The 26,877-nt window shown below is 37.0% G+C and overlaps 2 protein-coding genes across 3 annotated transcripts in view; one reads left to right on the top strand and one right to left on the bottom strand.

Moving 5' to 3' along the window:
* Positions 1-321: 321 nt before the first annotated feature.
* Positions 322-19,836, top strand: LOC103140988 (arf-GAP with dual PH domain-containing protein 1-like). Its single transcript, XM_007556371.2, has 11 exons — positions 322-615; positions 4,202-4,332; positions 7,984-8,075; positions 9,466-9,548; positions 14,248-14,360; positions 14,570-14,716; positions 14,870-14,953; positions 16,751-16,813; positions 16,926-16,997; positions 17,206-17,434; positions 17,529-19,836. Exons 1-11 carry the CDS (start codon positions 525-527, stop codon positions 17,555-17,557), a joined length of 1,134 nt encoding a protein of 377 aa, XP_007556433.1. The 5' UTR covers positions 322-524; the 3' UTR covers positions 17,558-19,836.
* The window catches only part of LOC103140989 (ras-related protein Rab-26), a 38,722-nt gene continuing 30,708 nt past the window's right edge, over positions 18,864-26,877 (bottom strand). For both annotated transcript variants that reach the window (XM_016673512.1, XM_007556372.2), the window contains 4 exons: positions 21,466-21,531; positions 21,309-21,365; positions 21,086-21,162; positions 18,864-20,653 (listed from right to left, as the gene is read on the bottom strand). In XM_016673512.1, the coding sequence (XP_016528998.1) occupies positions 20,554-20,653; positions 21,086-21,162; positions 21,309-21,365; positions 21,466-21,531 (300 nt within the window). In that variant the 3' untranslated portion in view covers positions 18,864-20,553. The remainder of the gene's footprint in view (positions 20,654-21,085; positions 21,163-21,308; positions 21,366-21,465; positions 21,532-26,877) is intronic.

Genomic DNA, 26,877 nt, shown 5'->3' with positions numbered 1-26,877 from the left:
CACACTGTAGTGTAGTTTCTTTGTTATGGGATAAAATAAGAAAAACCTCAAAATGTGTGAAGACTCATTCTTAATTACTATTTATAACCAAGGTTTTAAGAAGAGTATGGAAATCAGCGGGACTCTTGCTTTCAAAGAGTTTGATCAGTTGGGTGCCAAATGTTTGACTCTTTTTCTGAACCTTGTCGACGCAAGAGCAAGTTTTTAGAGAATAATTTCACTTTTTTCTTTTCTTTTTATCCTCTCAAGTCCCGTTCAGATTTGATCTTTAAAGGATGTTCATCTTAAAGCTGCCACTGGGTGTCTCACTTCATGGGGAGACAAAGTTGAGAGCTCGCCTCTGACAACATGCATTCACCAGAGCATGCCCGAGGTGTCTTCTTCCTTCCAGCTGAAATGACAGCCTTCTCGTAAGTTGTTTGGACATCTTCCTGTCCCCGAGAGCCCATCGAGCTGACTTTGGATGACATTTGAGGGGTCTTCACGCCTCTGAGCAGGAACCGGTCAAGGAGCGAGCGTTTGCGATGTCTTCGGACCAGGAAAGGATCAGGGAGCGCATTAAGGAGCTCCTAAGAAAACCTGGGAATGGAAACTGTGCCGACTGCGAAGTTGCAGGTGATTTTTGGAGCCGATCTAAATAAGGCTGGTTAACAGTTTTTTTATTTTATTTTATTTTTTAGTTATTGTTAGTGTTATATATTGCACAGGGGGATTTTCTTACGAGGGTTTCTCAATCGTGCGAGTAGCTGGCTTCTTCTTGAGATGTTCTGACTCACAACTTAAGAGAAAACCACAGTGTCACAATTACCATTGAGCTGTTTTTCTTAAGCAGCAACGATGTACTCGTTTCTGTCCTCAGTGACAATGCGGTCAGAACATGATGAAACTAAGAGTTGACTCAGTCAACATCCTTTCAGCAGCAACACGCTGTTGCGTTTTATTTATTCAGGCGGATATCTTTATTCAAAGTTTTCACAGGATGAGATTTTTGCCCAGTGTTAACATGGGCAAAAATCAATCTGGTCACTAAGTTGCTGTTCCTTGATACCAATAAGTTTGTATCTGCAACATCACTGAGATACTTTATCCCAAATATATGTAACTACATACAAACATCCTTTTTTTTTAATCTCATGTTCAACTTTATGTCATTTTAGCCAAATTTGAAGAGGGGTTGCTCATGACAATTTTACAAATTTTACTTGTGGGACATGTGTTTGCTTCTCTGTAAATTTAACGTTAATTGTTCTGATTACAAACAGGTCCCATTGTGTTTGATATAAAATACACCACAGATGCAAAAACTACTAAGGAATTTATCAAGCAACTACAGCCTAATATTTGTGTTAATGACAAAAATATATATTCACTTACTCCTTTCTTTTTTTCATGTCACTAGGCATGTGAGGCATTACCATATAAGGAGGCTGGTAGGCTACATGTGCCAGGGCAGTTTTTGCCCTCTACAGGATAATAGTGTCCTAATTGCATAATGAATGACTTTATTAAGTCAGGGTTGCCTCTGGTTCCTAGGAACCACTGTTGCTCGGGTCCTGAGTTGGTTCTCACACATTCCCATTGTTCAGAAAATGGCCCAGCAGAGACTATGTTTCTTGTGACAACCAAGCAAAGGAGCTCCTGTCCGTCCTCTACTCTGCCATTAATCATTCTGACCTGTGCACATCCATCACTGTGTGATTTGGCCTATCCACTAAACAGAACAGCGACCATGAAACAAACTATTAAGGTCTGCAGAGAGGGTCATCAGGACTAACCTTTTGTCTGACTTGCTCTATAGCTCTATAGTCAGGAAAGGGGGAGCTGACATCTCCTCAGACCATAAACTTCCTGGTCACAAACTGTTTAAACTTTTATCTTCAAGTCTCCACTACAGAGCACTATTTGGAAAAACCCAGCAGCCACAGAATGGACATAGGACTATATTGTTCTTTCAGATTTTTTCCAATGTATAAAGTTGATATACGCTGTGAAACCAAATTCAAATTCCTTGTTTATACACGCAAACTTGGCAATTAAAGCTGAAGAAAAGACTTGACAGGGCTGTCACAAACGGTGGTGACACAAAATGATGTATCAAGAACAGCTGTGAGGACTCCCAAACCAAGATAAGAATGATTTCTTATCCGGCAGGACCTGACAGGATACGGGAAGCGTTGAGTCGTGAGGGTGACAGAGATGTCATCCCAGGATTCTTGCAGCCCTAGAGAGTGGACAAAATTCTGTGTTTTTATGGAGTGTGTATTGGCCTCCACCCTTTTTACAAACATAAGTTGGGGCTCCGTACCCTCCTGTCAGCTTCAATCTCACCCTCATCTACTCTGAAGCGCAGCTACAGTTTCCTGTCTGTGAGTGAAGTCACACCTTTGCTGCAGAACGTTCTTGCTCAATGTGTATGTGGTGATCGCAGTTGAGTTGCTTGCTTCTGTTTGGTGATCTGCTTCCTGTCTACTACACGTGTGGAGTGCAGCGAGGCAGTCGTCTAGGCAGACGACTGCAGAAGAGTTAAAGAAAAAAAACAACAACCACAGAAGTAATTGGAAAGGAAAACAGTTATATTTTTAGACATATGCACACTTCACTGCTACACCTTGTATGTAATTTTTGGCTGAAGAATCTTCTCAAAGTGTGTTCACTAAACGTTTGATTTTCATATTTGTTATGAACGTACAGTGACTTATGAATATCTTCAGAACTCTTAACTTTTTCTTTTACGACTACAAACTATCACTATGTCTTTGTGTTAGTTTATCACATAAAAATCCAGTTAAAAGTTTGTGTTTGCAGCATGAGAAAATGTGAAAATCTGTTTTCCCCAAGATCAATTTTCAGCCTTAAAACCATCACTCACGGAACGTAAACACTTTCACACAGCATCACGTCCTTTTTAACTGGTAATCATGGATATTAATGCACTGAATACTTGATTGAAATAACTTTAATCATCTAGATTTGAAAAATTGAATTTAGTTTATTGTGCCATAATTACACATAAGGTCACAAAAGACAAAACTCCTGTCAATGCAATACTTTAGTTTTGAGAAGTTTCAATATCAACATGAAAACTTGACCTTTTTATATATTAAGAATGATTCTTTATTTCATTCTTGATATAAAAGAGTTATATCAAGAATAGTTTTTTAGCAGGAGTGACCTGCTAAAAAATAATCAGTAAAGTGCAGCTATATTTTATTAGAAATTATATTTAACACTAGAAGGACTACCGAATAGAAACATACTTTATGTCGCCATTGCATAGATCACCTTTAACTTTTATCTTTGCTTTCTTTTTTGTGAAACCTTTGCGTCAATATGTGATAATATGATTACTAAGATATCGTCCAAAAACAAGTTTACTGCAGTTTTGGTAAACTTTAGCAATAACCTCAGTCCTTCCTGATGCAAATATGAGATCATTACACAATTCTTTAATTTGGGAAGAAGGTTTTGTGAAATGTTCTTTGTTGTAACTGGAAGGTTTCCACTGCACCCTTTACCTCTTAGAGACAGTGAAATAAACATAGCTCTTCATTGTTACATTTGTTTGCTGACATTTTCTGGAAAGGGCTTCTACTTGTAGTTATTAGTAAAATTTTCAGTCTGTGTTTGGTGAAAGTAAAACATTGTCACTATGTTTAAGACAACCTAATGCTTGGCCAACTTTAAATTCAACCGAAAAGCCACAACAGAAACTCTGTTCTGCTCTAATCTGACTGCAGGATCTGCAGCAGTTTTTACACAAAACTCTTTGTCATTCTCTACTCAAGTATTAGACTCCTGTCTCTGCTTACTGAAATGATTATCATCGCATGAGTTCAGATTTCACAACTAATTATCTACTTGTGTTCTAATTAAGACTCAGGAACTCTATAAATGGTAAAATTAGGGTTGTTTTTACTGTTTGCAGCTAGTTTAGAAACAATCTGGAGAGACAATAGAGACTCTGACCATATGCATATGCAGTAGAGGAATGACCAAATGCATTATCTGATTTCCTTTAACTCAGGAGTGAGTTAAATGAAATCAGATTTAACTCACTCCTGAGTTAAATCAGGAGTGATTTCATTTAACTCAGGAGTGAGTTAAATGAAATCAGATAATGCATTTGGTCATTTAGCCCACATGTAATATTCCTCTGTTCACTTCAACTAATTTCTGATATATGTGTTATATTAAATTGCAGACCCAGAATGGGCATCCTACACCCTGGGGGTGTTTGTGTGTCACAGTTGCTCAGGTCTCCATAGAAACATTGCTCAGATCAGCAAGGTAAAGTCCCTACTGCTGGATCCCTGGAGCTACTCTGAGTTAGAGGTGAGATTTTCTTTATTTTATTTTATTTTTTTCAATTTTACTTCAAAACTTTCTGAACAAATCAAAAGACCCAGAGTTTCATCTTTAAGCATGAATTGTTATTGACTATTCTAATTATTTTTATTGATTCTTTTTTTTGATTTTTTTACTTGCTTAAAAATAGTGGGAACATGCAATATTTTAATTAAGTAGACTGATAATATCATCGCGCCAAGGCAAAAGATTCTTAAAACTTTTTTTGTGTTGTTTCTTGTTTTCTTGACCTTGTAAAAACACTTTCAATATATTCTCAGCAGCAACAAGAAAGGGATATGGGTCACTCTTCCTTTAAAAAACAAAACAAAAAAATCTTCATTTTGCCAAGTTTTGACGAGTTCAAATCTGCCAGCTGGATGTTTCATTTACTAAGATATTAAAAAGGAGACATACTTTTTGTTTAATCAGTTAGAAACATTATCGTACGAGATAAAAAAGCAGCCTTCAATCTGCATCAGCTACTGTATTATTCTTGAATTGACACAAAGTCATTCTACGGGCAGCAAACCTCCCACAGGCCACTCTTTTGACACCTCTGATTTAAAAGAAAACTCAGAGTAACCACTGCTTCCAGTGTCTTTATTCCCACTCAAACTACTGACAGTGCCGCTTTCTGCCTCCTGCGTTATCACCGCTGCCAGTCAACGGTATCAATTGAGCTTGGTCTAAAAGGCGTGAGCCAGCAGCTGGCCGACACAGCCAGCGTCTTTGTACGAGTTTGCAGGGGCGCTTGTGTGTTTCTAAGATCTTGGAAATGTGCAGACCTTTATGTTACAGAAGACGTGCATAAAGCAAATGACTCCTCTGTCTTCATAAAAAAAAAAAAAAAAAAGCGGAGCAAAACGCCATTCAAAAGCAGGAAATTAAATTTACGTTTGTGGCAATAGTGGTCGTCCTGTTCTTGTGTCTGTGTGGACTCTTTCTGTTTGATTGGTTGTTTTGAAAATGTGCAAAATAATATATGTTTATTTCAGCTTAAAAAAACAACAAAGCAAAGATGGGTTATTAAATCTTACAGCTGCTAGGAGAAAGGCCCTATGCTAATGCTCCTTTGTGCATTTAGGATGCAGCAGTCTGTCACTGAAGAAACTTGCAGAATCTGCAACAGCTTCATGTCCATCAGTGACGTTATTTCGGCCAGAGTTCATTTATCTCCCACCGCATACACTGCGTCGAGGGGGCATCCTAGGACAGAGCTGTTCTTCCTGATCAGCCTGGCTAATTGCTTCCTCTCAGCTGTAGATAAGCTGCTGCTCCAACTTATGGTGCCATAGAAAATGGCGGATTTTACTGCAGAGTCAAAAAAAACTGTTCAGGCACGCCTTCTGCACTCCCAAAAATCTCAGCCTCCTCAGCAGGCCGTTTGCTCTGTCCCTTCCCTTAAAATGCATCAGTGTTGTGAGTCCAGTCCAGTTTATTGTCCAGGTGAACACTCAGGTACTTTTAAGAGTCCATTATCTCAATTCCGCTCTTAAAAACAGGTTTTTAAGATAGCAGTGCATTCTGCAGGAAATTGGTAACATTATGGTAACATATTGTTCCAGACGACCAGTGTGTGCAAGTGTGTTGGGAAATTTATACACTGACTTGCAAACAAATTCATCATGTCCCTTGAACTTTGTCACATGTTGATACCCCAAAATAAAATCAAATGCAAAGAAATCTCCCAGTTAGCAGATGGAGTGTGTAATTCACTTCTAATGGAGCACTGTTTATGCCCTCATCCAAAAAATTTAAATAGAACGACACAACTGTGAACCTACAAATGGTCATTCTGCTAAAGTAACAGGTCGGGTAAGGATAGCATTAATCACACAAACAGCCAAGTGGTCTGTGGTCTCTTTGGAGGAGTTGCAGAGAACCACAACTCAAGTTTGAAAGTCTGTCAGCAGGCCAACTTTTTGTCATGCTCGTCATACTTTCATTTTTTTTTTTTTTTGGTAATATGACAAAATGTACAAAAGTTGAAGAGAAATTAATGTGTTTGCAAGTCACTGTCATATATAAGAAACAAATAAGAGGAAGGATGTCGTAAAGCAGCAACATCGCTCTTTCAAAGAATAGAACCTAGAGAGACACTAGGGACTAGTAAAACTCCCCTCCCCCCCTTATTCATAAGGTGAAATATTCTGCTATTGTTGTTTTCTTCTTCTGTATAACTCCATGCAAAGTCTTGCCATTTAGCTCTAAAATTATAGCAGCACGTCACTGAAAACAAGCCTTTTATTTCAACAGCATAACATGACCTGAAACAGTTTTATAATAAGGATCTCTAAAAGATTAGAAGGTTTCACATCTGCTTTTGACCGGTTACAGTATCAGCTGCTATCGATAATGTCTTTCGCGTGAATGCTGAGTGAGTGTGCAATTCTTAAACCAGCTTTAAGAATGAATAAATAAATAAAGACCACTAACAGTAGGAATCTGCCTTTATAGCGACATTGTTTTACTGAAAGCAGAAAGAAAGTTTGTCGTGTACTTCACTCATGAACATTATCTCTAGATCAGTGGTTCTAACACTAAGTGCCACTTCTATAAATACTTAATAAGCCATATATGTACCGCAGGCAAGCCATAATAAATGACACTACAGTTAGATGTCTCCATTAGTTGTTTTCTCACAAAGAGGGAAAGGAAAGTTAATTCATTTTCACAACACATTCAAAGAAAGAGTTTTCTTGTTAAATTTGGAAAAAAACAAACAAACAAGCAGGGCTCTTGAAGCTATAATCCCAATGATGAAGGACAGACGTTTCTCATCATCCAACCTCAAAATCCAATATGACCAATAGTGATAGCTGCAGTGATAAAAGTTTGTGGAAGTTTGTGTCTCATTAAATCTTGTCCCACAATACACATATACAGCATGTTTTTTTTTTAAATCTTCTTTTGCTGTTTGAGTTTATTAAAAACAACAAATTAGCTTATACTAATAGTGATCCGCCCTTTAGAATTACATTTCTCAACTTGCACAAGGATTAGTTGCGCTCGATATCACTCCTCGATCAAAGTACGGTTTCTAAGGGAAATGGGGCGAAGCAGTAGTAGCCTCTGACTATCTTTGCACAGAGATTTCTGCTTCGGTTTGTCAGGGTGGGGTTTCTAGAGCATTCCACAACACTTCCTCTTTTAAGTTGCATATGTTTGAAGCATGGGTCAGTGTGTTTGACCTGCCATCTTGTTTGAGTTTAGTAGCTTTATGATGCAGCTGGTTTCTGTTGTGTTTTTATTGTAAATAAATCAGAAAAACATTTCCTCTGAGTGCCTTGAAAAGAAGCTCAAATACCACCAGTGAAACTTGTGACATAGTTAAAAAAAAAAAAAAAATTGTGTCTAAGGATGGGGAGTAATCAGAAAGAAATCAACTCATTTAAGTAATGGGAGATGTTATTCAGATCTTGACACATAGCATCTAAACTAAACCCGGAACATGGGAGTAAACCCGTTTGCGGTATTATTTATCATACTCTACCATTAAGGGGTTTAATGACAGCGGCCCATTTCAGTATCGCAGCACATATGAACTCATTGTAAGTTAACACGATCAGCTAGCTAAGTTAATGTTGCTCAGTGTTTGCTATGTGGAAAACAAGCCTTCATCTTTCTTCTTTGTAGTTTATAGATTCTGTGGGGAACAATGCTGCAAAGGCCAAATATGAACAGATAGTACCTGCCTTCTATTATCGACCCACCTCTAAAGATTGCATGTAAGTAGTCCTGCTTCTATGACCCTCTTTAATCTTAGGATTTTCTGTCCTGTTTGGTATTTGAGTTCAAACTTTTACACCTAAGACAATTTATTTATTTTTTTCATTACACATTAGGATAAAATTGCTGAAAGTCTCATTTTTCTTGGATTAATCCGTGTTCTGAATAGCTTTTGTTTGCATCGCAGCACCACATTGACACACAAAGTACTGAAATCTGACCATTGTCATTACAGAGGTTACAGCTTTTTGTTCTAAGTTCTTTTTAATCAATAAGCACTTTATTAAAAAAGCATAAAGATGTTTAAAATGGTCAACAAGATTTTTTTTTAAGCAGGCTCAATTCACGTTCTTTTTTTATCTTAAAGACCACAACCATGTTTGACCAAACTAGGACAAGTGAGGCGTATAATGCTGCAGATGTTGTTCTAAATTGTTATGTGATTTCCTGTATGAGTCATTAATGCACTAGTTAAATAATTTTTTCAGGCCGTTACTCTAGAGAAAGTTTCCCACTGTTCTGTTTTCTCTATTTGTAGACAATTGCTCTGAATTTGGTTTTCTGAAGTCCAAAGTCCGTAGAAATGACGTAGGAACCTTTCCAAACTGGAAAATGTCAATTACTTACCTTTTTGTTTCTTTTTTGTCAGATTGAAACATGTTTTGCATTTTGAGTTGACTATATATTGCCAGACAGTTTATATTTAAGTTTATATCTATTTTATTTTTACTTGAATTTGGCATTAATTTAAAGGCCTGGTTGCGGTGAGTGGATCTGAACGGGCAATTTTTGACACATGACTTAATTAGTTTAAAGAGCTTTTTGCCCTTACCAAATAAAATGTTAATTTGAAAATTGCTGTCTTGGATTCACTCAGTTTGCTAATTGATGATCTGAAACACTGAAGCGGGACAAAAAGGTGAAGAGTTTATTTTCACAGCACCCTATTTTAATGCTTTCTGAATAATAAATGTACTGCGGCGGACAAGTTTGCATTACATTCCGTGGACAAACATCATCTTCTGTATTGGTTAGTGCTTAGGCGTAATTGGCAACTTCGCATTTAGAGTTCTGCTCAACAAAAAGATGCCATCTGTGGTTTTGGTTCACCAAGATGACGCGTACAAGCTTAACAGTTATAAAGGCTGTAGTTATAGAACCATGTGTATTTAGAGCTAATGTGTATTTGAACTTAGCAACCTAAGTGAATAAAAGGCTTTAATAAGAGATAACTGAGTTTAAAAACACATGCGAGGCTTTTCATTTAAATTTCTTCTTCTTCAGAAGCTAAATTGGAGGAGTGACATTAACCACAAAAGATCGCCTCTTCCTTTTGAGACAAATGAGATAAACAACCATTAATCATTTACCATCCACTGTGTTCTGCAGGCTCCTACGGGACCAGTGGATCCGAGCCAAGTACGAGAGGAAGGAGTTTATGTGCGTAGAGAGGCAGGAGCCCTACTCTGCAGGTAACAATGAAATGTACCTGTACAATTAAACATGAGATGCTTGTTTGAGTGCATTGGAACCAAACTGTTTGCATCTTGCACAGCAAAACAGATTCAGTGGTGAATGAATTCCCAGCATCACGGGCAAATGATTAACAGCGTTCTTGGTTGCAATGGCTGACACAAAATGAGAAGTTACAGACAAAGCTTTGCATGCCAGTGCTGCATTTACTAAATTACCTTTTTTTTTTTATCTCTGTCAGTCAGACAGACACAGTTTAATGACTGTCTGTCTATCTGTGCCAGACAGCTAGCTAGCTTTGTCAAAATTGCTAAAACATTTCATACCCATCAGTGTAACGGAGGTAACATTATTCTAAAGGTACGACTTGTGAAGCTGTTAATTAAACAGGTAATATTAAACTCATTGTGTTACACTATGAAAGCAGAATGCCTGTGACGTCACACAATTTTTAAAATTTATTTAGTTTGTATATATATATTTTTGAATAAAATAAATCTGTGGTATTGTAACATTTTTGTGTCTTTGCTGAAACGTTTTAAGCTGTTAGAATCTCATGCATGCTATGTATAACAAATGAGAAACAGCATTTGCTTTTCTTTTCTTCGCTGTACTTTTGCAGCATGTTGAGTCAAAGTTCTCTTTAAATAATTTTATTTTGCAAAGAAAAACAAAATATACAAATAGGGAAAAAGACCGGAGTCAATTCTGTCCAATTAAATATAATAATAATAATAATAATAATAATAATAATAATAAAAATTAAATGAAATACTCTACTGTCACTGGTCAGTGGTCACTCAGTATATGTTAAACCTTTATGACCTGATAAACACCCCTAACGACAGAATGTTTGCTGACAACAGTTGTTATTATTATTATTATTATTATTATTTTATTTTATTTTTTTTTTTTTCAAACAGTCAGGGAAAGTATTAAAAGTTCACTTTTCTGCCTATTCTGAAAAGTGGTTACTAACTGTGGTTTTTATCGGCTTTAATTGACCATTTCCCTTAGTTGCATATGTGCAGGAAACAGGAAGCTTGGAAATAAAGGCAGTTGAACCTTCTTTAAAGAAAGCCTGTCTTCTGGCCATTTTTTATTTTTACTTTTATCTAACTTTGCAGCAACAACACATAGTTTGCATCTCTGCTGCTGTTTTTCATTTAACAAATGAATACTTAGCACTTCCCAGCTTAAGTTACTGGGACTGGAAGTATCAGTAATCAGTTTAGAATGCATTTATTCTTCACGCTACAGTCTACAGCATCTCGGATTAGCATCATGCAAAAACATGAATGTGTACATGTAGGAACTACATGTCTGATTTCAGTTTCAGGTAGAGGATTAGAAGCTGCTATCAGAGTCTCATGACTGCTGAACACTGTGTCTTGCTGTCTGTGGCTTCTTGTTTTACACTGTGCAGAGGTTTGGGAGCATGTGGCTGCGTGCCTCTGCCATTGAGGAAGAATGCCCTCTTTGTGCGCAAGCATTCTGGGTAACATTGTTCGCAGAATTTAAGCCCAACACAGTCATAGAACCTGCAGGCACAAACTGGCGTAAGATTATCATCAATGCATGTGTTAAAATGTGTGAAAAATACCAGTTTTACAATATGTACACAAACAGTTAAATCAAAAATATATAACACGGTTGAGGAAAAGCAACAGTTATTGCTACTACTGATAAAATAACACTTGAAATTTGAGAAAGTAACCCAGGCTTTTATTGCATCCTACTTAGGTTACTGTGATTCTATGTATGTGTTTTATTTATTTATTTTTTTTTAATATATAAAATGCCAACTCAACTTTTTCTGACAAAAACGAGGCACTGTGATAACATCACACCTAAGCTTACCTCTCTATACTATGACTTCCTATTCGATCCAGTTCAGAGTTTATTGCTTCTTTTTAAAAGTCATAGTGATTTAGCACCAGGATGTTTGCCTAAACTTTTGCACTCTCACGCTCCACCCAAAGCATTAAGGTCCACAAATCAAATGTTGAATGACATCCGTGGAACCAGGCTCAGAGGCAGAGCAGCCGGAGCTGCAGAACAACCTGCCTCCGTACTTTAAAGCTGCACAGACTGCTAGAGATTTTAAGAACAGCTTAACAACAAATGTCTACTCCATTGCATACAGTTATATATTAGCTTTTGTTGGGTTATTTTATTTTATTTTATTCATTTAAGAAGTTTTAATATCTTATGTTTATTGTAGTTTTAATTTATTAGTCAAGTTATTGGTGAGCTTATGCAGCAATTTGGTCAGCCGTTGTACTAAATGTGCGGCTAATAAATTGAGAAATTGATAGTAACAACTTATTGTTACCATCACTAAATTGATAGTAACAGTTTTTAACGCTAGAAATTTCTTTGGCATCTTATTTCAAGGACTTTAGCACATGGGAATCGTTTGATCTTCGTGGTTTTGAAACTGTAACTTTGTAAAACCTTGATCTAACTTTGCACTAGTACAAAAACCAGTTGGTTTGGTCGTAAATTCGCTATTTTATTTTCAACTTCTACCAGTCTTGAACTTGTTCACCTTTCTGGGTTGATGTAATTATGACTAGAGGGACCATGCCTCTCTCTCTGGTACATTAATAGCAGTCGGTCTCATGAATCATTGAAAAAGTCATTGGTCAATGAGGAATTTGCTGCAGCATGTGGATAAAACATGGTTACTTTTTAACTGAGCAATGAAATAAGAAACTAATCATAGAGGTCTCGGACAAACTCGCAAAGCAAACATCAATATCTTCTTTACTTCCTTGTGCGTTTACCAGAATGGGCTGTTCTTGTTGTTTATTGCATTCTCCTTTATTCTATCCAAAAGCAGCATGATGATCTCAGCTCTATAGGGAAATGCTTCTCTAGTATAGTTTCTGGTGGGGAAGTGGTTTAGTTCAGTTGTTTCTCATGTGGTCTACTTTCAGAAAATTCCTGTAGGTTGGTGTAGCCACAAGTGAACTTTTTAAGCTACTTTTGAATATGTAAATTAAACAAACTACATTCTAAAATATACAATTAGAATCATAGTAAACCCAAAAAGTAAATATATAGTATTTATTAGGGAAAAATTATGCTTGCGATCAGTGCTGCACCCTGGATCGATCAGCACTTTGCCCAAAGAATACGAGATGTACTAATAATATTATAGTTTGAATCGGCATGTCTGTGTTTTGATGTCACACGTGTGAAAATGCACGCATAACAATGCATTGTGTTCTGTCTGATAATGGCTAAATATGGGCATTGTGGTGAATGTCAGGAAGAGGCCCAGGAATAGATAGACAGATGAGTCCGATTGTGTGTGTGTGTGTGTGTGTGTGTGTGTGTGTGTGTGTGTGTGTGTGTATGTGTGTGTGTGTGTGTGTGTGTGTCTGTGTGTCTATGTGTGTGTGAATTTCAAAAACGGTGATGAATGTTCATAGTCTCTTCAAAAATTTAAAGGCTTGACTCCTTCAATTTTTCCGAAAATTAAAAGCTTGGCTGAAAACCTACTTTGCTGTTTTTATTTTTTTATTTTTTTTTGCTTTTTTCCTTTAAATGCCCTAGTGTGTGTTTGTGTGTGTGTGTGCGTTTGCTTTAGTGATGTTCTGACTGGTTCTGGAAGCGATCAGTTGAAGCTGAATTATTTATATCTTTTAACAGCAGATGTTCTTCCTCCCTTTGCTGATTAAGGTTTACAAGACTGACCACATACACTAAAAGGGTGAACATACGACATGCTCAGACACACGCACGCACACACACACACACATGTTTGTGTTGCTATCTTTGTGGGGACTTTCCATTGACTTCCATTCATTTCTACAGCCTAAACCTTACCTTTACCCTTTTCCTAACCCTATCCATCGCATACCTAACCCTAACCCTAACCCTAACCAAAACTCAATTCATACCTTAGCCCTAAATCTGACCCCTGACCCAAAAACAGGGTTTCCCCTTGTGGGGACCAGGCTCCGGTCCCCACAAGGAGCAATTGGTCCCCACAACGTGGTATATGTCAGGAAAATCGTCCCCACAAGGTATTACAAACAAACGCACACACACAGGCAGAAAGCTATCGTTTTTGAGGTTTTTGTCTAAACTTTGAGGGCTTTATTTTTGAACTCGATGTGCTTTTCACACAATAGTAGCAGAGTGAAAACATTTCAGTTCTGACACTGTCCTCAGTGGCCGCTGTATCTCATTGAAGAAACACTCTCACAGCTGTATATACAAGCACAAAAAGGAGAAATTGCTGCTTTCTTTTTTACTTGTGGAGAAGAGGAGATAATGTTCCCATGTGAGTTTGTAGTTTCATAAAATATGTCTTTGATCTTATCCACAACGCAGACAAGAAAAGGAACCCGATTCAAGGAAAACGTTCAGTTGTCACATTTCAATGGCAACCGACCCACGTTTTCCTCTGTGTTTTTTATTCATCACTCCTGACCACTTTTCATGGGCTTTTGTTCTCACCGAAATGCATTTAAGTTGTTCATAGCAATATCAATAAATGCTTAAAAAACACCTCACATTGCAATACTCTGATATTGCACTGCGATTGGGAATAGATGTATTGCCCTACAAGTTTGTTGAATGCATCATGGATCAGCTAAAAAAAAGAGAGGCTTGAATATATGAATCGTTCCATTTTTGTGTGTTTTGAATCCCTAATCACAAAAAGATCTTTGTTCTTGGCAGGCTACAGAGAAGGATCCTTATGGAAGAGAGGAAGAGACAACGGCCAGTACCTCAGTCGAAAATTTATCCTGACGGAACGTGAAGGTGTCCTGAAATACTTCAACAAGCACGATGTGAGTTGGTTTCTAACGTGTCGCTTCGCACAATGCCACATAGGAAATTTTATGAGCTACATAAGCAAATTCAAGTCTACGTAATGTTCAGGTTGGGTTCAGTTATTGCATTTTTATTTATTTATTTATTTTTTTTTTTTTACATGAAATTGATAACTTAGGACTTAAAAGCATGATGCCTTACCATACTCCTGTTTTTCTCCCCTCAGGCCAGGGAGCCCAAAGCGATCATGAAGCTCAGCACAGTGAATGCCACTTTTCAGCCATCTAAAACTGGCATTTCTCATGGGCTGCAGATCACCTACTTGAAGGACAACAGCACCAGAAATATCTTTGTTTATCACGAGGACGGCAAGGTCAGCATGTTTTCTGTCAGAATTCCTTCAGTTCAAACATTTTAAGCCATAATAAATATCATGTACTGTGCTGGAGTCATCTGTGTCAAATGTGACAGAGGAAGAGCTGGAAGTGACTCCGTTTCTGATGCTTCCTGATGTTTTGTCCTAAAGGAAATTGTTGACTGGTTCAATGCAATCAGAGGTGCAAGATATCACTACCTGCAGGTGGCATTTCCTGGTGCTCCAAACTCTGAGGTGAGTATATGTTTAGTACGTGTCTGCAGAATTCATATGACTACATAGGTGTTTCTAAAATGATATATTTTCCTAGTAACTTTTACATTTCGAGAGTAACTTTGGTAGCAGTATTTGGAATATCTGAAAACCTCTGCTTCAAGAGTAAACATAATGGGTAACACCTTATTTGAAGGTTGTGCATAAGACAACTTTGCATTAAATTATCATAATTTACAAAATCATGCAAAGTTGGCACTTTTAATGGACTTTTAATGCAACTTTTAGAGCAACTTTGCATTAAAAGTGTCATTATTTACCGAATGACAGCTCATGACCCAGTCATAAACATTCATAAAGACTTCTTCGTGTTCATGACAGGTGTTATGTCATGTTTATGACGGGGTCATGTCAGCCTTATGCACACCCCTTCAAATGAAGTGTTACCATATAAGGTAATGTCAACTTGACAGATGACAGATGAGGGAACATAAGGCTGAACCTTAAACATACTGCATCCCGTAGATTTAAAAACATGATGTTGCCCGGAAAGAAAAGGAAATCAAAAATTGCATGCATTGAACATCACTGCATCAGTTGTGAAACCCACACTTGTTTTGTTTAAACTGTCAGGAGTCTAAAATTTCACATTAAACATGTTTAATTCAATGCTTTGTTTTTGACTTGCACCTAAAAGACACATGTAGCACACTGTTGCAAAAGAATGTCATGGAAATGGAGTTGCATTTTAAATAGTTTCATTAAAAAGACAACGCGCTTTGAATTCAACAGTAAAAGTTTGGTCATGATTCCAGTCTCTATAATATATTCTTCAAAGTCTTGTCAGTTTAATTGCTAGAGGACTAAAAATGTATCCAAATGCGACTAAGTGTAGCTTGTGACATGCAGAACTATGAGTTTGAATAATGATAGCTTTTGCAAGTAAAACAAAAATGAAGCAGATCGCCTCCAATGCCAGGCCCTTAAACTTGGACTGTGAGCAGAAAAAAAAAAAAGTTTTTTATGCAATGATTCATTCTTATGATGGAGTTTATGATTCTTATGATGCAGCTGACAAATCCACTGCTGTGAAGGCCATTTTAAAGTTCTTCTTAAGTAGAAAGGCATTTTGGCCTCCTCAGGATTCCCTGTAATTCTGACTGCTTTTCACCAAAAGCATCTTTTTTTTTTTTCTTTTTAAGAGTTTATTTCTTAAAAAGAAATAAACTCTTTATTTCTTATAGTATATAAGAAATAAAGAGTTCTTTTTATTTCTTATAAAAATAAGAAATAATTTTATGACAGACGTCATATACTATGACGTCTGTCATAGTATATGACAGACGTCATATACTATATGACGTCTGTCATATAGTATATGACAGACGTCACCTTTTTCACATATTTGTCACTTTATGACAACAAACTACACTTTGCTGGAATCGTGCACTATAGAAGACAAAGTCGAGCACAATTGTGAAACGGAAAGGAAATGATCCATTGTCCTCACACTGAAATCTGAAAAATGTGGTGCATTTGTATTGTATTACAAATAAGGTGACTTCTCAAAAGAATTGGTTAATTAGATTTTTGTATGGGCTTTCATATTATGGAGGACTGAATACAAATGAACTCCACGACTTTCAAAATATTTTTTTTGAAAAAATTTTGAAAATCCTGTACCAATTTCTTCTTCTTCGTCTTCTTCTTCTTCTTCTTTTGTACAAATAAGTGCTTCTCCTTGTTGCTGCTATAACAAATTTCCAGCGAAATACTTTCAAGTTTGTGGTCATGATGTTTTTTGTATTTTTTCCCTAGTTGTTACCAAAGCTGACCAGGAACTACATAAAGGAGGGTTACATGGAGAAGACCGGACCAAAGGTGATCTGCCTATTCCTAGTCATTGACCCCAATGTAAACTTATAATTGACAACAGTGATTTAAAATTTATTGTATCGATGGCTATGTTGAACCCTTCCTTTCTGTCTTACAGCACACTGAAGGCTTCAAGAAGAGGTGGTTTACGATGGATGACAGGAGGCTCATGTACTTCAAGGATCCGCTGGTATGCACTCAACAATTTCAAGAGCAAAGCTGTAGTTTACCTCAGTCACCAGGAGATGCCGCTGTGCCTCTTGTTTAGAGTAGAGTTTTGCGTGATAGTAGCCAAAATAACTAAACAGACTTGGATTGTGGTGCCTAACTTATCAGGACAGCCAGATAGCTTTTGTTTTTGCATGGTGATATCTGTGTGACTCTTTCTGTGTTCATAGGATGCCTATGCTCGAGGTGAGGTTTTCATCGGCAGCAAAGAAAACAGTTACACTGTCCTTCCTGGCCTCCCTGCCAACGTTCAGGGGACCCACTGGCCGTTTGGAATCACTATAGTGACTCCAGACAGGAAGTTTCTTTTCGCCTGTGAGACTGCAGAGGATCAGAAAGCCTGGATGGCAGCATTTCAGATTGTCATCAGTCGACCGATGCTGCCACAGGAGTACGCCGGTAAGCCGATTAATTAAGTGATAATGGTCACTTTTGACTCACAGAATTAGTCTGATGCGTTACATCTGTGATTTTTTTTCTTTTCTTTCTGCAGTGGAAGCTTATTTTAAACACAAACCATGATTGTGCTTCTGCTTGAAGTGCATCTCACACCGGAGGCTTGCACAAAGCCTTGTGTTTGATGCAAAGATGAACGGCATTTGACAGCTCCTCCTCTTCATTAACAACAGGAGCCAGACTCATTTTCCCTGAAAAAGTCCATCACTCCACAACTGCCAGATGCCACGACATGTATAATATGCTACGTACAAACTTAAAATGGGACAAAACTGCTGGTGCTTGCATGTGAGGAAACATCAGTATCTAATTTTCTCAGTTACATTCGAGAATAATCAATACTGCAACTACTGATCCTTGCTGCAAATAAATGACATTTGGACCATTTAACAGGAATATAAAGACTGAGAGTATAACATAGTACAAGACTAATGATGTATAGTCTCACATATGGATGCTATTTTGAATTACTGTACATGTATGAGTGCAATTGTATTTAATAATTTATTTTTTAATTGTAGGCTATATGTGTACAATACTTCTAGGATTGTATTACAAGCACTGATTTGCTATTTTATTCTCAGTTTCTGCATTAAGCAGCTTCATGATAAATCCAAGTTTAACATGTTAGTGGGTGACATGTTATTTAATTTACGTCCAGCAGAGGGTGACAAAACAACACTTTTTTTAAACAAAACTCAAGTCTTTTCTAAAATCTCCAGTGACTCATTAATTTTGCCTTCAGGGCTCCATCCGAAATAATTTGCCTGAACCGTGAATAAAAAGGCAAAGTAATGTTTTATGATGACCTATGGTTTCTATAAAGATGTATTAACACACTTTTAATATCAGTAATAATATTATTATTATGGTGCCAAAAACTATCCGTATGAACATGCAGCACAGAAAGATGTTCAGAATAAGACTCATGTGATGAGAAGAATACAAACAGGAATGTTTTTTTTTTTTAAAGTAATACACCTTTTTGTCTTTTCCAAAGAATAGATTTTATTTTAACAGCTACAAACAACAAGTTCAAATGTTCTTAAGAAAAACAAGGCATGATATATCATACTTATATTTATTCATATTGTAGCACTGAAAAATAAAATATGAAGCAGCCTGCAGTTTTCATATACGACAAATATCACAACAGAACATACATTTACACAGACTTCTAATTGGGGATGACGCTGATCCTCATTTTTGTTGTCTCCAACTCTGATGTGAAATATTTAGGATTATATCTTACTCATACAGAGTCTGATCATTCATAAAGCGTACATTTTCTTTTCATTTTTCTTCATAGCAACAGCTGTTTTGGTTCATCTTGACACTTTGCAGGACATTATCAGCATGCGCCCTCAACACATTAAAAAACAAACCTCCCAACAACATGTTATCTAAGATGTGACTGAATGTATTTATAATTCTTGTTAAAGACAACTTGTCCTCTCTGATCTTGTAACAAAGTTGTTTCTAATCTAAAGTCAGCTCTGTGTTGATTTGACTTGCTGATAATTTGCCTTAAAAGATATTTCACTTTGAACTCCAAAACTTGTAGAAAAGGAGGTTTTAATGCTATATACACTTGGTGCTTTGCTTTTAACGTCATCAGATTTAATGAGAAGTGTTTCAGCCGATTTCTGTACGCGTCTTTCTTCCTTACACTCAGAGCCGTTTGGGAGTTTCCAAGCATGTCCGACAAAACCACGGACAGTAAATCAACAACAGGTGATGGAGGTTTAGTTCCTTTAGGGTCTTGGATCAGCACATCCCTGTTTCTAATACAACATGTAAGATAACACCACAGAAAGTGCCTTTAAGGTACTATTAAGCTTTACTATAATTATTTAAATATGGAAAACATAGGTATTTACAACAAACATTCTTGATATATTTTAACACCTATAATAGTATTTAAACATTACATTTTTTTAATCCATTCATTTCCTGTCTCTGCTGAATTTCATTGCCACGGCAAAGCAGGTGCCTTTCTCAAATGGTCATCAGGCGACTGATGGGTTACATCCTGGACGAGACGTCGTCAAATCACAGAGCCAACACTTATGAAAAGTCAGACAAACAATTGTTCACTCACACACTCACTCACACACTCACTTTCTGGGTGATTTAAGTCAACCATGGCATGCATGATTCTGGACTGTGGGAGGAATACCGTGGTACCCGGAGAGGACCCAGGCATGCACAGGGAGAACATGCAAACTCCACACAGAAAGATGTCAGCTAAAATTTCCAAGTTCAAGATGCTCTTGCTGTGAGGCAACAGATCTAACCACTACCCACGGTGCTACCCCAATTAGGCTGAAGATAAAAAAAAAAAATACATTAGATAATAAATAGAAGTTAACAGCGCAAGATAAACATTTGTACACAGGAATTTTCAAACTCTTCTCATCAGTAACTTTGTACCAAAAATAGCAACAACAGTTTGCTTTTTACTGTGTGATGAAAGGATGCATATCCCCAAATATTCACCCATGAATCACCAAAATATTCTGAATTAGTGCTGGTAAGTCAACCCGACCCCCCGGAGCCTGCTGAAAGACATCTATGGTCACTGAAACATGTACACAAGAAACATCAAAACAACTAGATTTAATAATCCACAGCATTCTAACATAAGCTGCCAATATAGATAAAAAATAATGAGGACATGTGGGAAATAAGCTACCTTGCAACTAAGCATCTTCACAAAAGGAAAAAAAAAAGAATCATGTTGTGAATAAATTAATTTGAACAAAAATAATTAGTCAGAGACTGTACAGCTGCCTTGAGAAGTAAGAATGTTCATTTTTAACATGGATCTAATTGAGCTGTTCTGTCTTATGTGTTCAATAAGACATTATCAGCATGCGCTGATAATAGCGAAAGAAACAATTAGGTGAATAGAAGAATGTGAAAGGGTTAAAACAAGAGAAACTTAATGTCAGGAAAATTGTACAACTGTGGAGACAAATCAGTGTCCTCCGTAAGTCCAGAAATGATTTCCAACGTTAAAATGACGGTTAATCGGCGCATGGACGCACATTTTCAGCCGTTTAGGTCCTGCAGCAGCCGGCGCCCTTCATCTCCTTGTTCACGTACTCATGCAGCTTAAACTTTTCACTGGGATCCTTCATGAACCTATGCTTCAGCTCCCTGAAGTGAAACAAAAACAAAAATGATAGTGGTAGCTCTACTATTCAGTTTTTCTTATTCCGAACTATTGGAAATATTATGGGAGACGTCTCTAGTAGCTTAACACCTTTATAGAAATTAGCCCTTTCTTCTTCATAAAATACCAAAAACTCATTTAGATTGGATGAAGAGTATCTCAGAATATCAATTTCATCTAGTCTTGAAAATGTTTCCCACAATTTATAATCCAGTGAACTGTGGCGAATCGGTATATTCAACTGTGAGGAAACTAAGTATACGGAAAATATCCACAATCTCTTCTGAAAACAGGTTTGTTAAAGCAACATGTCTGTTGTCTTCTTCTTGTTTTGACAAAATTATGCAAAAGACAGCTGTCTCCTGTCCTCTCAGAGATCATATCTCAAACACCCACAGAAAGAAAACGGTACTCACTTGGCCACAGCAGTGAAAGCCAGCTCTACATTCAGTCCTGACCTGGCGCTGGTCTCCATAAAGGGAACCCCAAACTCCTGCAGAGTCAAAGCATTGAATGTTTATCAGTGTTTAGCTTTATTGTGCTCAGTGCTGATGTGACAGAGCTCGCACTAGAGCTTATAATGTCTGCAGCTTTACAACCTAATCTAAGGAAAGTCATACACATTTCGCAGGTCTTTACCTTAGCGAGCTTCTCGCCATCTTCTCTCTTCACCACCCGGTTATGAGTGGCATCAGCCTAAGGTGACAAAAAGTTTTATATTTATAAATTACCCCTAAAAAGATAAAAAAAAAAACTGTTTTTTTTTTTTTTTTTTTTACTTTGTTTGACCACTTGCCTTGTTTCCAAGCAGCATCAGCACCACGTCTTGTTGGGCATATTCATGGATCTCAGTCAGCCATGCCTGGCAAATGCAATAGGAACAAGAAACCAGAACATATAATAAATATCTGTTACAAAAAATGTCCCACCTTAAATAAAACATTAAAAAAAAAACACAATACATGTAAACCTGATCTCAAACTTGACAAGAACGGCCTATTAAATTTAATATAATTGATAAAGAAAAAAAAAAGAGAGACTTCTGCTTCTTTGGCAGGATAATAGATCAACAAGTAAAGAAGATAAAATAAAATAAAAAGCAAAAGAAAGCTTTTGAAGAGAGAAACATTCAGTGTTACTGTGACAAACCAGGTTAATCAACACTGTCTGCTACATCCTGTCTGATACACAGGAGCATGAAACATCCTGAAAGAAGAACAAACAGACCTGTGACTGTTTGCTCTGAGAGCAACAGAAACATTTTCTGCTATCTGGGTTCCTAAACAACATCATTTTCAGGCCCACATTTCTCTAAGTAATTGTTGAAAGACAACAAAAAATAAAAATGTAATTAAAGGAAAATAATAATAAAAAAAACAATTTCAGATTTTAAAGCACATGGCTACTCTCTTTCAAAACCTATACTATGTTATATTATATATTTTTTAAATATAGCACCTTTAGCCATTGGTTTAGATGAACATTTGGATCTATAAATTTGATTATTTTACTCATTTAGAATTCTGGTGATGAATTTGTGTTGGTAAAAAAGAAAGTTACCCCCCCCCCACCTCAGGATCTGCCGTTTCCTCCCCAAAATCTCACACATCCAGTAGGTCCAGGAAATCTTTATGACTGTCAGTCTGATTTCCCAAAAGGCAGATACATTTTAACGCTGATTACTTAAGCTCCTTCATTTAAGTGTTCAATCTACTTCCTCCATTTTGGTGTTAATGCTTCAAAGATATGATTCTGGGGCCTCCGTCACACTGTGTCAAGAACAATCAAGGTCTGTTTCATGCTTTCAGTGCACAGGATCATGACAACCTTGAGAAAAATAAAGTCACAGAAACTTTTTCTCTTCACAAAACGAACAATACTTTCCACGCTGATGGGGCTGGACTTGCGTCATGACTTTAAGTTCAATAGAGATTTCAAGCTGGTCACAGGTGTGAGTGTGCAGGCTGGCATGTCTCTTTTAATTAGCTCTGGGATGGACTGCAGAACTGATGCTCTATAGATCTGTTTTTTTTTCTGCTGGAAAAAAGGTGCTACCTCTGGCATGCTGGTTTGAAAAAACAAAAAACAAAAACAAACTAAAGTTAACAGCATGGAGCTGTACAAAGGAGGTGTAGGGTTTGTATGCTTTGGAATATTTCAACGGCAAAGGTAATAATTCAGAGGCAGTGATCCCTTCACTATGGTTAGGTCAGAGATATATAAAGTATTTAGTGACACACAGCAAAATGTGAACATGTCAGTATTTTTGGCTTTTGATTTGGGTAAGATTTGAATAACTGGTGACTTCTGTTATATTACAAGAGAACAAGAACACATATTCCAGAGACATGGTTTTGTTGTGACTTTTACTCTGGCATCTTAAATATGTGCACAAAATCTATTTTTGAAAACTGGTTTGACAAAAATGCATAAAAGAAAGTCTTTATTCATGCTCAATAATGTAATGAGATAAAATAAGACGATTTAATGGGGACACAACATTACTGGACGTGCATGACACTTTGATATTTTTATATATGTATACATACATCTAAGTTACAATGGCACTCTATAAGCAGCATGTTTATTGTAAGCTTTGAAAAATATTTTAAGTCATTGAAAGAAAATAGGTGCTAATTGACTTTATTGATCAACAGAGACACAAAGAAATTAAAATTTATTTTGAATTGATGTCCACTCTCAGGTTGAGACGAAGGTAAAATGGGGTTTGAAGCAAATGCTCTTTTGAGAACGCTTATAGTAAATAATTATTTTTAAAATGAAGTTCTCTGATTCAACCTGCTTGTAGCCACTTGCTTTGTTTAATTTTTTTTAGTAAGCTTTTACAAAAATCCTATAATTGCTCTTCACATGTACAGCATTAGCTCTTTGATCGATTCTCTAATTCGCTGCGTTTCCTTTAGATCAATGAAGCGTCATAATGGATTTGATGGCGGTTGAAGTGATGCAGTCTTGATGGACAGTCTGTGGTTTGCATGCAGTAAAGCTGCTCCTTTGGGGGCTAAGTGGGAGTGAGTCCAAAGATCACTTGACGGGGCGTAGACCTGAATCTAATTCAAATTTACATAATTAATGCTTCTTCAATATTCTGTTGGGCTTTTTTTTTTTGGAAAATATAAGAAAGAAACATTTCACATTTGATTTGGTTTGAAGCGAATCATGGATGATGACATCTGTCACCAAACCCTGCAGTATAATTTTTCCCACAACAAGAGCACTTGACCTGTATGAGAAAGGCTTTGCAGCTTGCCTCGGTTATTCTCTTCATATGCTTGGATGCTCTCGATAAATAATAGCTGGTAATTATATGATTTGGCTATTTATAGCATGCTCCCTCATGGGTCATTTCACAAATACAATCAGTGATTCCAGATGAGGCCACTTGTCACTTCCATTCAAGAGAATTAACTCTTCCCGCTGCGCTCACTTCACGGAAAAGAGATACAATCAGATGAGTACATCTGTAAACATTAGTTTCGGTAAATCCTAATGAAAGTCATTTTGTGAAGCTGTGCAATTCCTACTTGCTACAAATGTTGCAAATGTCCTGTCAGTGTTGGTAAAGAGTTAAGTGTTACGGGCTGTCAACAAGTGATTTTCTCGCATCTTTACAGCAAATCAGAAGCTATAAGATGCCAAATGCCTTTTCAAGTAAATATTCTATGCACAGTTATTCCTTGGTGGAAGAGTCTTTAATAAATTACAAGCACCTCCTCTTTATAACCACCCCTAACAGCAACACTGGAGGGAAACCTGTTAGATGTTGTAGATCCCTGAGACCGGTCTAGCTGGAGCTCCACTGCAAGAGTTTAGATCAAAGCAGGTTAAGGTTTTCAATTTGCTCAGTTAAAGTGCAGGAATAAATCTAACTGAACATCTCTGAACCAAGAATTTCAGACTCTAGATTTGCGAAGCTGTAAAATACACCCCAAAAGACTTACAGCTGTAACTGTAGTGAAAGGTGGTTCAGCAAAGCTGCAACAAGGGAGACAGAATACAAAAGCACTTTGTACATTTTCAAAAGACATGAGCAAAAGTGTGTAAGTTTTATTTTATAGTTATACCCTACTTTGAGTTGGTCTACCATGTATATAAAAACAACCTTCATCTCTGTATATTTGTACTTAGTTTTTCAGTGATAAAACATACTTAGTGAAAAAGTAAGTACAAATATACAACATTCAAATTTCAGAGGCGTTTTTAATTCAAATCCTGATGGCAAATATTTACTTTCATATTAAGGGTTATGTCTCAAATGCATTTAATTTCTTCCACATAACACGTTAAAAGTATTTTTTAAATACATAGAACCACACAGCAATTCAAGACGAATTAACTATGAGCTATGCAGCAAATGGGCATTCCAGTTTATCAGAACCAGTGTAGTGGTCATTAATGTGGCTGATGTCTCTCTTTGGGTTATGCTACCTATGAGTCATAGTTTATTATTTCAACCAAATTTATGAACGGGTACGGCAGTGGGCCACTGTCTGTGAGACAGCTGCACAAGCAAGAAGCCGTCACCTGCAGGAACCATGAGAGGGAAACTGGATTACACACCAGTGTTGTTCAGGGAACGATTCCTGGAGACGGTCCAGAATTAAGATGTTTGGCCCTAATCACCAAATGTGTGCTTGATTAAAAAAAAACAAAAAAAACAACAAAAAAAAACAACAACAAAAAAAACACATTCAAATACTCAAGACTCAAAATATATCGAGACAAATGGAGCCCTAAGCTAATGACACCAGTGTGCAGAAATAGAATGAAGAAAGGATTACACCATTCATCAACCTGTTATTACAGCAAAGTTGAGTTAATGTTGTGAAAATCACTTTGGTTTTGCATTTAAATCACAAGGAGCAACAAGAGAACAAACCTGACAGGTACTAATTACATATATTATTCCTTAGAGGGCCTCATAGCCATTAATTACTTGAAGATTAGGTTTTTTTGAGGTTGCGTAATGTTGAGTTTGTTTACCAAGGTCATAATGGGACTGTATTTTATGCTGCTGGCTGGGTAATCATAAGTGACACTAGATTGGCCTGCTTATTGTTAGTGTATATGTCTATATGCCTGGGCTATTCAGCCTCCCTTTCAAACCGTTATGCTAAAACTATTCAACGCCTTATATAACTAATCATTGTACAGGGAAAATATGAACGTGTCTGATATCCTCTGTGGCCACTGGGAGAGAAGAAAAGGGCTGTTTGTTCAGTTTCAAGGCTAATGCCAAGATCTTTGGCCAAATGCTCTGGGAACCAAATGCCAATAAACTGCACAGAGTCAGGAGGTGATAAATTGCTTCACCTCCTTATTTGACTTACATTAAAGTTTCAAAAGAGTATTACCATTCAAATTCAGCTTGCTTTGTTTGTAGGAACCAATAAAAACGATCCAACACTCTGAGCTGTGAGTCAGGATAACAAATCCAGACAATTTAAAACTTCTCTGAATTTGGTATTGAGTCTAAAAGCGAGTCGAACGAACTAGGAGAACAAGTTCAAGGGAACTTGATCTCTAATACAGATGTCAAAACTGTATCTATAGTTACTTTAAGGTAAAAAATAACCCTAAATTTGAATTTGTTAATGAAGAGGAACGTTGAAAGATTTACAAAAGTCTTTAAAATTACCACGTTGCAATGTTTCCTCAGAGCCAGTGCATACTGCTATTGACAATTAACTCTGCTGCTTGTCTCATTCTGTAAATTCTTCTCAAGGATGAACAAAACTGATGGAGGTCCACAGTTTTTTTTTTCCCCCTGATGTTTTTGCTGAATTTTTTTTGATGTTTTCATAATGCCACATAAGGAAGCAGCATGTTTGAGGTGTTTCCTTATAAGACTTCCGCTCTACACAGGAAAAGTTAAGTCTCTCTACAACCCTGAGAAAGAACCGTTATGTTTTTATACAGGCTCACCTGTAAACTATATACTTGACGGATGTGAGAAATAGGCGACACATGACCCAATCAGTCAAGCTTGCACTTCAGCTGGACTTCTGCTTTCTTAAAGTTACAATGCCAAAACAGTGACACCCGACGAAGAGACCCTGACAAAGTAAGGAAGCTTGATGCTATGTGTCAAAAAGGATGTTAAAAAGTAACAAGATGGAGACACCGTGTGAAGACAGAAGAAAAGACCGAAACATTTTAGAGGCGGCTGGCAGCTCTGGCATTAACA

Source organism: Poecilia formosa, unplaced genomic scaffold (assembly GCF_000485575.1).
Source record: "Poecilia formosa unplaced genomic scaffold, Poecilia_formosa-5.1.2 Scaffold78, whole genome shotgun sequence".
NCBI classification, from domain to species: Eukaryota; Metazoa; Chordata; class Actinopteri; order Cyprinodontiformes; family Poeciliidae; genus Poecilia; species Poecilia formosa.
Note: the sequence above shows the minus strand (reverse complement) of the source record. Positions and strands in the feature narration are given on the sequence as shown.

Bases quoted from the DNA above. Each gene is read 5' to 3' on its own strand.
- LOC103140988 (XM_007556371.2), top strand. From the start codon at position 525: ATGTCTTCGGACCAGGAAAGGATCAGGGAGCGCATTAAGGAGCTCCTA. The intron at 9,549-14,247 runs GTAACAATGAAA...TGTTCTTGGCAG, and splicing joins GCAGGAGCCCTACTCTGCAG to GCTACAGAGAAGGATCCTTA. The intron at 16,998-17,205 runs GTATGCACTCAA...CTGTGTTCATAG, and splicing joins TGTACTTCAAGGATCCGCTG to GATGCCTATGCTCGAGGTGA.